Source organism: Actinia tenebrosa, unplaced genomic scaffold (assembly GCF_029948245.1).
Source record: "Actinia tenebrosa isolate PJP-AT-01 unplaced genomic scaffold, QUT_ActTen_1.0 PGA_scaffold14__42_contigs__length_11649687, whole genome shotgun sequence".
NCBI classification, from domain to species: Eukaryota; Metazoa; Cnidaria; class Anthozoa; order Actiniaria; family Actiniidae; genus Actinia; species Actinia tenebrosa.
Window position 1 is genome coordinate 1,410,346 of NW_028292574.1, and position 15,601 is coordinate 1,425,946.

A 15,601-nucleotide genomic window follows, 5' to 3' on the forward strand; every position below is an offset into this window, starting at 1 on the left:
ACCTTTTGGGGTATTCTTAGAGGTTTCATAGTCCCCCTTTTTATGTTTATAAAGCTTCTTTAGAAAGTAAATTACCTCGAAGGAGTTGTACTCAGCCTCTAGTTATAATAAAGTTTATTTGTATACCGCCGTGGCCAGTTACAAGACAATTAGTGCATTAAAAGCGTCGATAAAAGCAGACATAACCCGTCCAGATATTCAACGCCAGATGAACGAATGAGCCGAAGCAAGGCGACAAGGAATTGCGTAAGGGCATAAACGCACACAACTACACTGCTGCAAGCATTGCAACGTACACCTTTTGCCGTTCATTAACAGAAAATGTACATTCATTTGTGCCAATAGTTGTATCAATAACATGTAATGTACTTTCATCAACACCACAAGTAACAGCATTAGCGCGGATCAGCTTTCGATAACGACAATTGAATATGCGTGTACATTTATTGGCATCAATGTACAATCATTAGCGCGTTCGTACATTCATATGCGCGGAATGTATTTTCTTGTGCGCGAAACTCAACTTCAATAACACCAAATGACAGACAATTGCATTTATGGACAATCATTTACCCAAAAGTGAAAATTCATTAGTGCTATTAGCATAATCATTGACAATCTATAACGCGCTTGGACAATCATGAGGGTCAACGTTATATTCTATAGCGTGGTTCGACAAACATTTTTCTACAAAATATCAAAACTGACTTTGTTGTTCTGGTGTTTTTCCCAAATCTAAATCTAAAGTTTGTTTATTGGATTATTTTTGAGTGACATACTAGATCTGAAATGTCAGAAAATATTAATAGTGACATTTTTTCCTGTTTCTGCCAATCTTGTTGATTCAAAAACTAGGTTTGGGTTTACCAATTTTCATAATAAAACTTTAAATAAGTTTTCAATATGAAACTATTTCAGCCCTTTTTGTATCATCTTGTCACAAGTGGGTGCTGGGTCATTCTACTATAGCTTTAACCTAGCTATTCTTCATCGTGAGGGTGTTAGACAGAAGGAATTGTTACGATAAGTGTACATAGAAAAATCATAACCTGAAAGTGGTCATCATTAATTTCAACAAATACATACAATGGAATAAATAAGCTATTTCTTTTTTATATTTACCAAGTTTCGTTACCATAGCATTTATTGTTATGACTTTTGGCGAAAATCGGCGATGTTTTGTTCGTAAGTCGCGTGGTATGTGACGTCACGCCTTGTCACGTGGTCAGATGACTGACAACACAAGTCTCACCCATCGTACTAAGTATCGTTACCATAGCATTCATTGTAATGAGTGTTCGCAAAAATCGGCGAAGCTGTTTTGTTCGTAAGTCACGTGATATGTGACGTCACGCCATGTCACGTAGTCTGATGATTGACAACACCAGTCTCACCAATGCTACCAAGTTTCGTTACCATAGCTTGCTTCGTCAATCTCGAGTTATGGTCAAGGGGCCACCAGATGCGTGTGGGGCCAGGAGATGCGGGACACCAGATGTAGGTGGTACGTGCTAACCCCTTCTCAATTTTATTGGGATTTTTACGTTATTTTCGAACGTGGTTTATTACGATGCATTGGCTTTTGATAACGGCGTAATTCTCATAAGATTTTGTAATTTTTTCATGAAGGATTTGATGGTGATTTTGATCCATTAGCTTTTGATAACAGGGTCATTCCTATAGGATTTGATGGTGATTTGACGTAATTTTCGAGCATGTTTTATAACGATTCGATCCGTTCGTGGTTTATAACGATTCATTGGCTTTTGGTAACAGCGTAATTCTTATAAGATTTTATTGTGCTTTTGACGTGATTTTTCAGTAATAACGATGTTGGCTTTCGATAACAGACTATAATTCCTATAGAATTTTATTGGGATTTTTACGTTATTTTCGAGCGTGGTTTATTACGATGCATTGGCTTTTGATAACAGCGTAATTCTTATAGGATTTTGTGATTTTTTTATGAAGTATTTGATAGTGATTTTGACCTGATTTTCGACGGCGTGGTTTATTATGATCTATTGGCTTTTGAAAACGGCGCATTTTTTAAAGGACTTGACGGTGAATTTGACTTGACTTTCGCTCGTGGTTTATTTTGCTCTATTGGCTTTTGATAACAGCGTGATTCATATCGCATTTGATTATGATTTTGACTTGATTTTCGAGCCTGGTTTATTATGATCCATTGGCTTTTGATAACGCAGCAATTCATATAGGATTTGATGGTGATTTTGACGTGAAATTACGAATCGTATGAACGGATCGGATAATTACATGCACGCGGTCGGTACCATCCGTATGGATGGCACGAATGGTGAGGGGCCCCAGGCATGGCATCTTTGGAACTACCACACATGGGGTGACCATAACCATTTTACACAAACGGTGATAAAAACACTTCACACAGGGTTACCGTGAAAGCTTAAGTGGTTAATGATATGCATGTTTTATGACTATCAATGACTTTCACGAATCGTACGGATCGTGAGACACACTGACGATCCGTATCAGTTCAACAGCAGGTGGAAATTTGAAATAAAACACGATCCCCCCGAAGCAAGGCTTGTAGCTTCTTCCAAAATACTGCTTTGAATAATGAATCAAAGCATGGATAGTTAACCAAAATAATCTATTGCCATCGAATTTTGAAAATTCTTAGAAATTTTCGTTTATTCGAGGTCCTCACCAGCTAGAAATCCTTGATTACATTTCAGTAAATTAATATTTCTAGTTCGGGGACGTTACTAAAACAGGGAATGGGGAATGGGGAATGGAGACTGGGACGAGCGATCAGTGGTATTACCCTTAAAAAGTGTCGTCATGGCGCTTGCAATCTAGCTTTTTTAATGATGAAAAAATTGCCAAATATTCCAGGGCAGTGGTTCGTAATCGTATACTAAAAATGTTTGATAAAAAGGAGAAAGATTGCCATCAACGAAACACTGGGCGCATGAATGGAACTGAAATGATTAAATGGCTACTATATGCAGACGATGTTGCAATTTTCTCAAAGGATCTTTCTAACTTACATGATATATTGGATATTGTATACACAACTTGTTCTAGGTATGGTCTACAGATTAGCTTCAAGAAAACAAAAATACAAGTTTTCAATGACTTAGAACTCATAAACAAAAGAAGTCTACTGAACATTTCTGCGAACGATATTGAGAATGTTAAGGAATTTAAATATCTGGGGCATATGTTTTACAGCGACCCAAAAGATTCTTTGGTTGACAACAGAATTATCAGTGCAACTGGTAAATTTCACGATCTAAAGAATATTCTCACAGACAATAAAGTGTCCATGAAAAGTAGAAAGAAAATATTAGAATCCTGTATTAGATCTAGACTTCTTTATTGCTCAGAAGCACAATTACCGAATGAGGAAAAACTGAAAAAACTCTGCGAAACATGCTGGTACGGCCTTCTAAGAAGGATGATAAAAAATGGCTAGAAGAAAAAAACAGATAGTGATGGTGAAGAAACTTTTGCACTCAAATACAAAAATACTGATGTTGAACGGATTATTGGGACTCCACCACTACGGGATTTCTTATATGTTCGACATTTAAAATGTATCGCACACATATGTAGACGGCCGAACTCCAATACGAAAAAATTACTTTTCATCAAACCAACCAAAAAATATGTCAGAGATCCATGGATAAAGATCGAAAAATTATTAAGCATTGATAAAGATCAGGCCAGAAGATTAACGAAAGACAGAAAAGCCTTCAAAAGACTTTTTTTTTAAGAACTTTAATCTAGAATAGAATAGAGTCCCCGTTGCTCAGCTAATTGCTGTTAATAATGGAACAGAAATGATACTGACACTGTTCTTGTGGCGACTAGCATTGATTTTCCGTCTGTAAAGTAATAACCTTAAACTCAATAAATTAAGATTTCCAATCTTAATATTTGTAAACGTCGAAAAATACGCTAATATTTGATCAAGACCTTTCTCAGAATTGCTTTACATTTTATGATTTATCGATATTTTTTAATTGATTCACCATATTTTTGAAGAAAAATTAAACATTGGAAAATATTGCCCATACACTTTGGAATATTTGCACTTTTCGGTCTTTTTCCTCTCTTTCCAAAGCAAAAGGTTGTTCTTAAAAGTAAAGTTATATAGCACAAGTAAACTGCGTGACAAAACATCCTAAATGACCAGTAAATCTTCTGTTCTTTCGCTAACTACCGTAGTCAGCGTGTTTTCGAGGCTACGAAACCTAAGACACCATAAGAGGCGAATGTATAGGCCAACAGATAGTATGAGCTTATAAAATCAGCAAAAATACGGTTTTAAATTTTAACAAATTCCTATTAATTATATACCAAAATGTTCAGTCCGGGGTTTTCAAATCCACTTCTGATTTTTATTTTTTTGACAGGTTCTCTTTTATTTCAGGGAGAGACGATTTTCTCGCTTGACCCCGGTTATGTCATGCATTTTTTCTTGTAAAATGCATCCAATAGCGTACATTCAACTCAAAAAGTACGGTGGTTTTTTCAATAGAATTCAATCTCAACCATATAATACAGTCCGTGAATAGTTGAATTGACTGATTCCACTTCTGTTTTTTGCCTAGATAGTCATTATCTTGAGAAAAGATCCAAAAACCGTGTTTTTGAGGGCATAATTTCATTATAGGCCCACATGAGGGGGCGTGAACTTGAAATCGTAGCTGACCAAATGTTAACAGATTTTTTCTGATGGAGATCAGAACGCTTCGAACGGCAAAGATCAAGCCCTGGAATGTGCGTAGCAAATTATTTATTTTGCTTCTTAAATCAAATAGAATCTCAAAATAAATATTGCTATGTACCTCATGTTCCTTTGTGAGCAGACTTTGAAGCTAAAATAGTTAAAATAAATGCATAAATATAGGCTATAAGAATATATATATTGTCAAGTTAAAGAGAATAACGAGTCACGTTGAATGAATTTGTTTACTAGCTATCGCTTATCGTAATTCTGACTCTTGAAACCCTGTTCTCCTCATCGATCTTCGTTTGTTCGTGCAGAAAATACTGCTCAAGTAGATGAATCATGAATAGTTAACCAAAACTATTTAATGCCCATGAAGTTCATTGAAAATTCTTAGAAATAGTCGCCTCGAAATCATCACTATCTTCTCGGCTTGTTTACGAAATTGATCAATTAATTTTCTAGTTCGGCTGTCTTGAATTACGGCAGTCAACGAAATAGAGCATGCATAGGCATAAACCTCCGCCACGTGATCGGCTAGCTCCGCCCTCTCATCATCACTTGACAATATAGTAACATTGATTGACATCTGGTACATGATAATTGATTGGACTATGGATGTGAACCTCACAGCAGATGCCCGCAAAGGTCTCTTGGGTAAGTTCCTGAAAACCCCTGGGTACTATTGCGCAACTTTGTCATTTAGTCGCAGAGAAAAATCAAAGGTAACCCATGGTAACCTCGTGAAGCTTTTTGAGTACCAATGAACTAAGATGATAACAAATGACACTTGGTGACTCATTTCATTGAGGGTATTGTGACCCGAGTAAGGCAATAGTCGGAGTTATGTTTTGTGCAATCAAACTGTTGTCTTTATCAATTAAATTATTGGCTTCTGATTGGCTACAATCCTTTATTTTCGATTTCTGGTTGCGAATTTTTCTACGATTGAGATTATCTGGACCGAGTCTAATTGATCCAATATATGACAAACAAGAGCCAAAATGGCTTCACGGTCAGGCCTATGTTTCATTAAGATTTAGGTCAGTGATGTTGGGAAGATTTGCATTCAAGTTTTGGACAGTAGAGGAGTACCGTTTGTAGTATTTGATATACTGAAAATTTAATAATGCAAATGCTCCATGAATAAGGCCTACTCATGGGTCTATCGTTGTCTAACCAGTGCTGGCTAATGCTACTTAATGCCGCCAGAAGTATATAACTAGAAGTGTCCATCTCGATACTAGGGGCTGTCAACATCAGTTGTATGAGCGAGCTATTTTTAGCCTGCAAGCGTTACATCAGATGATGATAGCGTCGACCTACGCGCGCGCAGATTGCTTTATTTTCATGTTGAAAACAACATCTTGCTCAAAGTTTGCAGTATTTTTTCACTACACTATACACCTAAACGATTTCAGCACTAATAAAAAATTCCTGTACTGTACTGTATGTTTTGTACTGTGCGACTATACTGTACTGTACTAATTTACTGTATCAATGGTACTGTATGTACAGTACTACGTACTTTAAGGTGCTGTACTACTTATACTGCACTGCACTGTATTGTATGTACTGTACAAATGTACTTTATCATACTGTTCTATACTCTACCACTAAACTGTAAGTACTACACTGTATGTACTGTACTACCATACTGTACTGTACTGTACTGTACTGTACTGTACTGCTACAGTCTACTGTAACTGAACTGTGCTCTACCACTATACTACACTACACCATAGAAGGATCTAAAATTTCCCAATATCAATACTGCAAAATGTTGCTCAATGTTGCTCAATGTGTCCAACATTTTGACAATTTTTCTACAAAATTAGCGAATAACACCTAATGGTGCCTAATGCATTGGGTGACTGTGGACCCCAAAGTAGGCCTACAAAAAGAAAATGAAATATGTGTAGTACAGACTGTTTCAAGTTACTATTTTGTTTTTTGGGATTCTGTGGAAGGGGACTAGTCCCTTTTATGAGACAGGAAACTGAAAAAGAAAAGAAAAGGAGTTGAGGAATTTGACTAATTCTTGCAACCAGAGTGTGCACTATTGCCAACCAGTAGCAATGACTGAAAGACTCGGGACTAATCCAACTTAATCGAAAGCTAGGTTTTTTGTCCTTGGCTAAAAAAGGAATGTAAGACATACAGATAACTGTATTTTCAATACTAGATTCATTTGAGATTAACTCAGGGCCTTGTCGAGGCTCGGCTTTAGAGGCATTGCATGGAATTTGTGGACCTGTAATACTAGAGTATGGTGGCATCCACAGTAAAAAGTTAAAAATTATGACATGAAATGTTCCTTATTCCCATTGACTGGTCAAATAGAAAACATGGAATTGAGCCACCAAGGTCATTTGATAGGTTTATACAACATCGCATTGTGGTGTGTTGATTCCCTGCTTTATCAAAAGTTTGGGGGACTATGTCCATCCCTGCACCTTTGCTAATGTTACAAGTGATTAATGAAGTGACAGTGCACTTAAACTATGAAATTGTTAATACCTAGATTGTGCTAAAAAAAGGTCTTTTTACTATCTTGTACCATTTAGGTTTTACAGAATTTCACATTTTAATGGTATATACATATCAACAGACCATATAAAGTCACTTAAAGAATTTTTTTATTGCTATTTAATTGCTATTAATATCCTATTTTCTATAGACAATTAAACATTGACAAATATAAACATATGGTAGAGTGACCACAGTAAATCTGTGAAGCACTAATTACTAAATAGTACAAAATAGTGTTAGTTAAACAATAGAAAGCAATGGAATTTGCATGAAATTGTGCTATTTAGTATTACTAAAGTTTCACGGATTTACCGTGGTAACTATAAACTCAATACAATTAAAGTGGCTTATTATAAGTGCCTTCCTATTGTCCCTTAAAAAAAAAGATATCATATACATATACATATATATTGGTATATACATATCAACAGACAATTAAAAGTCACTTAGAGTTTATTTTATTGCTATTAATTCTTTAGCATCAAAAAGAGTTAGTTCTAGAGTTGTTCAAGTTAAAAACTGTAGTCTTTGATGGTACTTTTTAAATCTAGTTTACATACTGAAATAAAAGTTTTCTGCTATGGGAGCTTCTTCAATATCATTTTGTAAAATGTTATTGCAAAATCTCTATCATACATTCTCACCAAAGTAGTCAATTAAGACAACATTAAAAAAATTGAAGATTATTCTACCAAACTTTAAATTAGCCACAACTAGAAAAGGCATTAGATTTAATGGAGACACAATCTATAACAGTTTACCAGTAGATATTAAATCTACTAAATCATTGAAGTCATTTCTAAAAAGAGCGTATAATTACTTTTTAGAAATGTACATAATTTCGACATAATTTATTACTTAACATATATATATATATATATATATATATATATATATATATACATACGTAATATTCGCATTTTATGTAAATTATTCTTATATCATATTTATCATATATATTTGTTGTTGTTTTTAAGTATTATTCTATTATTTTTTAGAAGGCCCAGTGTAAGAATAGCTTTTCTAAACTGGTGTATTTTATAAATACTTTCTTAAACCTTCTTTAAATAAAGTTTACTTACTTACTTACTTACTTACAAAGGAATAAATAAAGTACATATCCTGTATTCAAATTATCAAATCCGCAGGAGAAGTTATGGAGTAATTATTGAAATAAAGTAGATAACTGAATGACATTGAAGTACATTGTTTTCCAGCATTTTCTCCAAATAATCTCTCATTACCTTGATTATAAGGAGCATGAATAGTCTTACAGGGATAAAAAAGGTTGGGACCAGGGTTTATTTCTATTGTGATTATGTTAAATGACTTACTCTGTGAATCACGTTTATACTGTAAACATTTAACATTACTTTCAAATTTGACCTATTGCGACGAGCAGGCGACGTTATAATTTGCAGTTTGTTTACAAAATTATTATTTTCAATGGCTTTTGTTTGTTTGTTTTGTATTATGTCAGTCTTGATGCTGTATTTGGTGGGGAGACTTCAAATATTGTAATATTTTCAAGCGCAAAGTGGACTGAATTCGTATGACATGATCGTCAGCACGCACAAAGCTTTGACGATTTGCTCGAGTCAAAACAACAAAAATCAGTCGATTTAATAAAAAAAAATACAAGTAAAAATGCACAAAAAAAGATTCGGTTCAGTATCTTGAAGAATTCTGTTAGTTCAAGATTTTCTGAAGTGGCACTCAACTCAGTATCTTTACATGTACAAATCTTCTCCAGCAAACACCTCGACGTCTAGCAACTTGTATTTCTTTAATAATAATAATAAACTTTATTTTATATAGCGATGTTTCCGTATAGTTCAGGACCGCTTTACAACTAATATACATAAAACAACAAATTAAGAGCGAAGGTCTACTAATATAGAGCGAGATAGGATAATCACTGAGTTAGCGATTGAGTTTGAGTTGAGTTTGAGTTGAGCTTCCTAAATGATTTTGTCACATATTTTTTTGTATTTGTTTATTTTTCTTTTTTGTCTTTATTTACTTTGATATTTTTTAAACACATTTAGTCGTTTACTGCTTCAAGTTAATTTTTCTCTAGTTCGAAAAAGTGAAAACCACTTCCGGCAGCCCGAAATAACTCATCCATATTATAATAAAGCACAAGTATGGCAAGCCATACCATTCAAAAGTGATTGAGTTTGCAACTGCCTGTTGAGAAATCGACTGATGATTGAGAATGACGGATTGCTAGGATTAAGAAAGAAGACTGATGATTGAGAATCACGATTGATGATTGAGAGTCACGATTGAGGAACGAGAATCACGACCGAGGAACGAGAATTACGACTGAGGAACGAGAATTACGACTGAGGAACGAGAATCACGTGATCTTACCTTGGAGATCTGGGTACGAGAATTTTTCCCGCCAAAAGGAAAAGGCCAAAACAACAAACATGGCGTCTAATGCTGGTGTCCAAGAAGAATTAGAGGAATTCTTTTATTCTTTGATTCGCTGCATTGAAAAGGTCCAGGAATGTCTTAGTAACCGAGGCAGCATCCCAATTGAATACATAGAGCATAATTTAGAGGGGCATTTCCAGATCGTCTCGGCCATTTTTGTTACTTTACGCGAAAACAATGTGGACCAAGAAAACGACCTTTTTATGTTATTTCAAAACCTTCTTGGGGTGCTTGAGGAGCTCATAAAAGAAAAAGACAAGGAAAAAGAACAGAGGCAGCATTGTGAAAGAAAGGTAAAATCTGTGGTGCCCAATACATTGAGCAGTAGTGGCGGAAGACCTATGTACGACATCAGTAAGGAGATGATTGAAAACTTTAGAGAAACTGGAATGAACTGGAAAGAAATATCTGTTTGCCTTGGTATAAGCGAGAGCACTCTTTATCGTCGAAGACAATGTTATGGATTGCAAGAAAGCTATGCAGATATTTCTAACGAAGAGTTGATGTCAACAGTAACAGACATACTTCGGCAGACCCCTTATGCAGGAGAATCGTATATTAGTGGCGCTCTACGATCTAAAGGTGTTTTTGTTCAAAGATGCAGAATAAGAGCTATATTGCGACAGGCTGATCCTATTAGTAGAGCACTGAGAAGAAGCACTGTAATCCAAAGGCGCCGTTACAATGTTGAGGCCCCTAATCACTTGTGGCACATTGATGGTAATCATAAGATCATTGCTTGGAGATTTGTTATCCATGGTTGTATAGATGGATACAGTAGGACAGTTATTTATCTAAAATGTGCTACCAATAATTTGGCATCCACAGTACTTGATTTCTTTATTCAGGGTGTAAGAGATTTTGGACTGCCTCTTCGAGTTAGAGGGGATCATGGAGGGGAGAATGTGGATGTTGCACGATACATGGTTCATAACAGGGGTGAAAACAGAGGAAGTTTCATTGCAGGCAGGAGTGTGCATAATGTTCGGATAGAAAGACTTTGGAGAGAAATGAACAGAGTGGTCATAAGGTATTACAAAGACCTGTTTTGCTTCCTCGAAGAGCTGAACCTGCTGGATTCCAACAGTGAGCAAAATCTTTTTGCCCTGCATTACATCTATCTTCATAGAATACAGCGCTCACTGCACCAATTTGTGGGTCAGTGGAACTACCATGGATTACGCACTGAAAACTTCCACTCGCCAATGGCCTTGTGGCAGACAGGTATGATGAATAACCCTGAATGTTTACAGGAATGTACACCTGAGTTGTATGGAATTGATTTTGATTCAGGGTTATCTGGGATGAACCTTGATGACAGTGTTGTAGTTCCTGACAATGAAATGCACCTCACAGTTCAAGAAATGACCTTATTGCAAAACCTTGTTCCAGACCCTTTGATGGATGATGGTAATTCAGGAATAGACATGTTTGTCAAAGTTTGTGATTTTCTCAAAACAATATCAAATTAATTAATGAAAGACAATGTTATATACTGACATCACTTTGTTTTATTTAACATGTCAAACAATTTTTAACAAGTGAAAGAACATTACCTGTAGTCCAATCATCTAGGTATAAGCAGTGTTAAAATTCTGCTCTGCTTTCACATACTATTTTACCTATGAAGTTTATATTTGTTCATAGGTTTGCTAAACTGGAACAAAAAGTCATACTGATATAATTTGTTTCAAAATTGAAAGCAACAATGGATATATATGCTAAAAGTATAGTACAAGCAGTGTTGTAATATTGCTTCATATACTGTGCATGTTACCAATGATTCTTAGTGTCTGTTCTTTTTACTAAAATGTCAACCCTTTACACATACTTTTATATTGAACTACAGCAGGTACCCTTTCCACTATTGAACAAACCTATAAAAGGCATTAGAAATGACATGCAGTGAACAACACTGACAAGGGTTTGCCTTATTCTAAACATATCCCTTAAAAAAAGCTATAACTATTATTACTTGTTATTAACAGGTATAAACTGTCAACATAACTTCTATAACTTCTCAACAGTCAATTAATTTTAAATGCAACATAATTAATGGAGTCGCATGGCCAACTGAAAGGAACCCAACATTTTGTGCTAAAGGATTTGGTATCAAACTGTTTATTTTTTTACTTTAGAAGGGCAGGATTTGATGGAGTCAGCAAAAAATTAAATACAGCAGGGTACACAAAAATTCATGTCACACAGTACTTACAAAATGAAAAGCATCAAAACAAGTAAAAAGTTGACAATGAAGAGGGGGTGGTCAGCTTTTTTCTGCTGAAAATCCAAATATCGCCTTCCTGAGAAAAAAATATACAGTCTCTAAAAAGGAAATACCACCTTTGTTATTAAGAAACTATAGTGAAAAAGAACATGATGATGTTTAATAGGCCACTTTGAGGACATTAAAATGGTATTTCTTATTGATTCTTTGATAATAAAGTGGTAATTTCCTATATTACTAAAGCTTACTTTAAAATATATATATATATATAGAAGCAACAACATTACACTGAGTAGTGCTCACCCTGAAATGGTCTATGAAAAGAGTTTCCTGAGGGAGATGAAAACATCAAGGTTTTTAGAAACAAAAAGCAGTAATAATACTTTGAAAACTAATTATTGTTTAAAGCTAATGGCAGTCTACATAATGTCTATCTCCCAGTTGTTTCGGTTGAGGATGTTAGTAAATTCCTCTCTGAGTTCCACAAAATTATTGTATGTTGATGGAAGCTCTAGTAATGGAGTGCATGTATGTGCCACTGGTCTGGAACTAAAACCCTCTGTCTTAACAAATGCTACCTGTAGCTTGTGTCCCCCCATTACATCCATTGCTGTGGTGAATCTCAGGAACTGTACCAACTTAGTAGTGTCGAGACCTCTAATAAAACGAAGTAAGAACTTGAAAACATCTCTCTCTGCATCAGTGGTTGGGTTGCATGACAGGCTGTCAAGGACTTTTTTGGGTGTAGGATTAAGTGCTTCATAAAGTTCTAAAACTGCTGCTATTGATTGAAACTGCTTGTATGGCTTCAATCCTTGCTGCAGAATTGGCTGCCATGCTGCAACCATAAGGTGGGGCTTTTGGACAAGCTCCTGCCTTGCGATTTCAAGGATAACTCTGATGAGATTTTCTTTTTTGACGTGGGACCTGCAATTAAACCTTTCTAGGAAATCTTGAAATTCTTCCTCTTCACCAGGAAGGTCATTATTCCTGAGGACACTTTCAACCAGATCCTCTTCTAGTTGTGATAAATAACGCTTGAAGGAACCAATAAATAAATCATCAGTAACCTCTGTGCCAAATAGGCAAAAGCAAATAAATGCTTTGGAAAAGAATGTAGGAAAATAGGACACAGAGTTATACCCTTTCACTAAAATGCGACCTATTGCCTCCCATTCTTCAATGAAGTGGTCATGCCTGATGAATGGTACCCTTTCCCGTTCACCTATTGTCATACTAATGGAAAATTCATTCCAGAATAGTGTGTAAACTTCACGAGCAATACCAACACCAATCCCTGCTTCAAGATCACCCCTTTCATTAATAATTTTAAATTCTATCTCTCTATGCAAAATGCCTGGATCTTTAAATTCCTTGATAAGATCTGCTTTTATACTGATACGATGAATTTTCAGGACCTGTGGTGCTGGTTCCTGCACTTCTGGTGGATCACTCAGGATTTCATATCCAGGGTGATTTGTATGCTCCTGGACAGCTGAAGTATTCTCAACACCCATTAGGTGAGCAAGGCGAAAATTCCTCAATTGTGCAACATCAGGCTCAGCATAGACTTCTTCTTCTGGAACTGAGGGTGGGGATGCATCTTTAGCCAATGACATTTCAAACTCCTCATTCTGTATGCAACGTATGCATTGTTCCCCCAAAGGGAATGTACAGCTACATTTCTCACAAATCACTCTGGGTGTAGCCGAGCAGTTCATGTGGGGATTGCTAATGTTGGCCTCTGTAAAACGAAAAGAGAATGACAAAATTAGGGTACAGAGGGCCATAGGAATAAAATAATAAAACGAAATGGATCTAACAATTCATAAATTGGTTACTTGTGCTTTCATTGGGCTGTTCACTGCTTCTGCTGCTAGAGGATGGTGGGTCCACTACACTGATAGAAGATGTACTTATAGAAGATGTTAGCACAGTGGGTTGAGGTGCAGATAGACCATTGGTACTTTGGGCTGCCTCAGTTATAGACTGTTGAACACTTACGCTATCAGCAAACTCAATCATTTGCTGTAACTCTTCCTCATCATCATCACCAAGATCATCTATGTCTATCTATTAAATATATCAACATGAACAACAAGTGTCCATTAGATGATCGTGTTTCAAGGTCGTGGAGGGGGGAGGGGGGGGGGGGTGCATAGATTGAAAAAATAAAGTTTATCTTACCTTAAGGACCTTCTTTAAAGATTCACCAACAAATGGACTTTCATCACACAATACCTCATTTGGCAAAATGTAAATAGGCTTTTCTTTGAAGATCTTATGAACCATTATGCCGTTCAAAGTCTGCCCTGCTGCAACTGGTGGCTTTACTAATGAACTGTGAACAGGCATATATATTTGGATGTCTACATCTCTTGGAAGCTTGCTGTCGAATGCCTCCCTCAAATTCATTTCAACTTCACATTCTGCCCATTCTTTCATCAGTTTGAATGCTGAAATAACATAGCCGTTTTCCATTAGCCATACTCTCTTACTTTGCCTTGGTACGCTAGACACATCTGGACATGGAAGGAGAATAATATCTCTCATAAATGGTCCTGATATTGCCTTTTTAGCGGGCCCTCTGTAAAACTTTCCTCGACCTGATTGACGTGACGAGTTTCCACTAAATAACCGTCTCTGAAATCTTGGAGGTTCTCTAGGTGTACTCTGCTGTGTAGTACTAGTACTTGAACTTTGGTTTCCTCCAAGTAAGGAAGAAAGTTCTGAAGCTTTTCCTAAAATTTCCTCCACAATCTTCTTACCATTATCAGCAGCCATTTTAGTCTTGGAAGGCTATTTCCATATGGCGCATGCGCAGAGTAAACTAGCCTTTTGGCGGGAAAAATTCTCGTACCCAGATCTCCAAGGTAAGATCACGTGATTCTCGTTCCTCAGTCGTAATTCTCGTTCCTCAGTCGTAATTCTCGTTCCTCGGTCGTGATTCTCGTTCCTCAATCGTGACTCTCAATCATCAATCGTGATTCTCAATCATCAGTCTTCTTTCTTAATCCTAGCAATCCGTCATTCTCAATCATCAGTCGATTTCTCAACAGGCAGTTGCAAACTCAATCACTTTTGAATGGTATGGCTTGCCATACACAAGCGATACTTTGTGTTTATCGACAAACTCATTCTGACGATGATACACAATAAGAGGAAATGTTTTTTTTTTCAATAATAAGCAAAAATGGCAAAAAGCGCTAAAAACTAGACTTTCGGATGAGTTTTGATCCCAGTTTTCGATTTTGGTTAACACTCAAAACCTTTTTTAAACACTTATTAACTGATGTACTAGAGTGCAAACAATTAATCCGCAAAGCACTAATTAGTAAATAGTACAAAACATTGCTAATGAAACAATAGAAAACAATGGAATTTGCAAGAAATTGTGCTATATGTTAGTATTACTAAAGTTTCACGGTTATATTGTTTTGTCACTATTGTACAAAGATGCTTTGTTGCATTTGTGTTAGAATGTTGCTTTGTCAGGCTTTTTTATAGGAAATATATGTGAAATAAGCAAATGAAGGCCTAAACATCATTTCCGAATAATTTTTTTGCCCGGGTTTTAACACTTTGATTCCACTTTCATCGGTTATCTCCACTTCCAATCAAGTTAAACTTTCTGAATAACAATATTTTAGCCTTGTACAACAGCCTTTTTTCAAGAAAAT

General features: G+C 36.0%; 2 protein-coding genes and 1 long non-coding RNA gene across 6 annotated transcripts in view; 1 reads left to right on the plus strand and 2 right to left on the minus strand.

Moving 5' to 3' along the window:
• Positions 1–15,601, minus strand: part of LOC116288963 (uncharacterized) — a 136,290-nt gene that overhangs the window by 86,944 nt on the left and 33,745 nt on the right. The window lies entirely within an intron of this gene.
• The window catches only part of LOC116288671 (uncharacterized), a 371,660-nt gene that overhangs the window by 41,398 nt on the left and 314,661 nt on the right, over positions 1–15,601 (plus strand). The window lies entirely within an intron of this gene.
• On the minus strand, positions 10,780–15,020 carry LOC148911157 (uncharacterized). Of its 2 annotated transcripts, none has more exons than XM_089029670.1 (3): positions 14,163–15,020; positions 13,763–13,994; positions 10,780–13,665 (listed from the first exon to the last, which is right to left on the minus strand). In XM_089029670.1, exons 1-3 carry the CDS (start codon positions 14,703–14,705, stop codon positions 12,341–12,343), a joined length of 2,100 nt encoding a protein of 699 aa, XP_088885796.1. In that variant the 5' UTR covers positions 14,706–15,020; the 3' UTR covers positions 10,780–12,340. The 2 variants fall into 2 exon arrangements, with proteins under 2 accessions (XP_088885796.1, XP_088885795.1); XM_089029669.1 differs by having other exon boundaries at positions 14,109–15,020.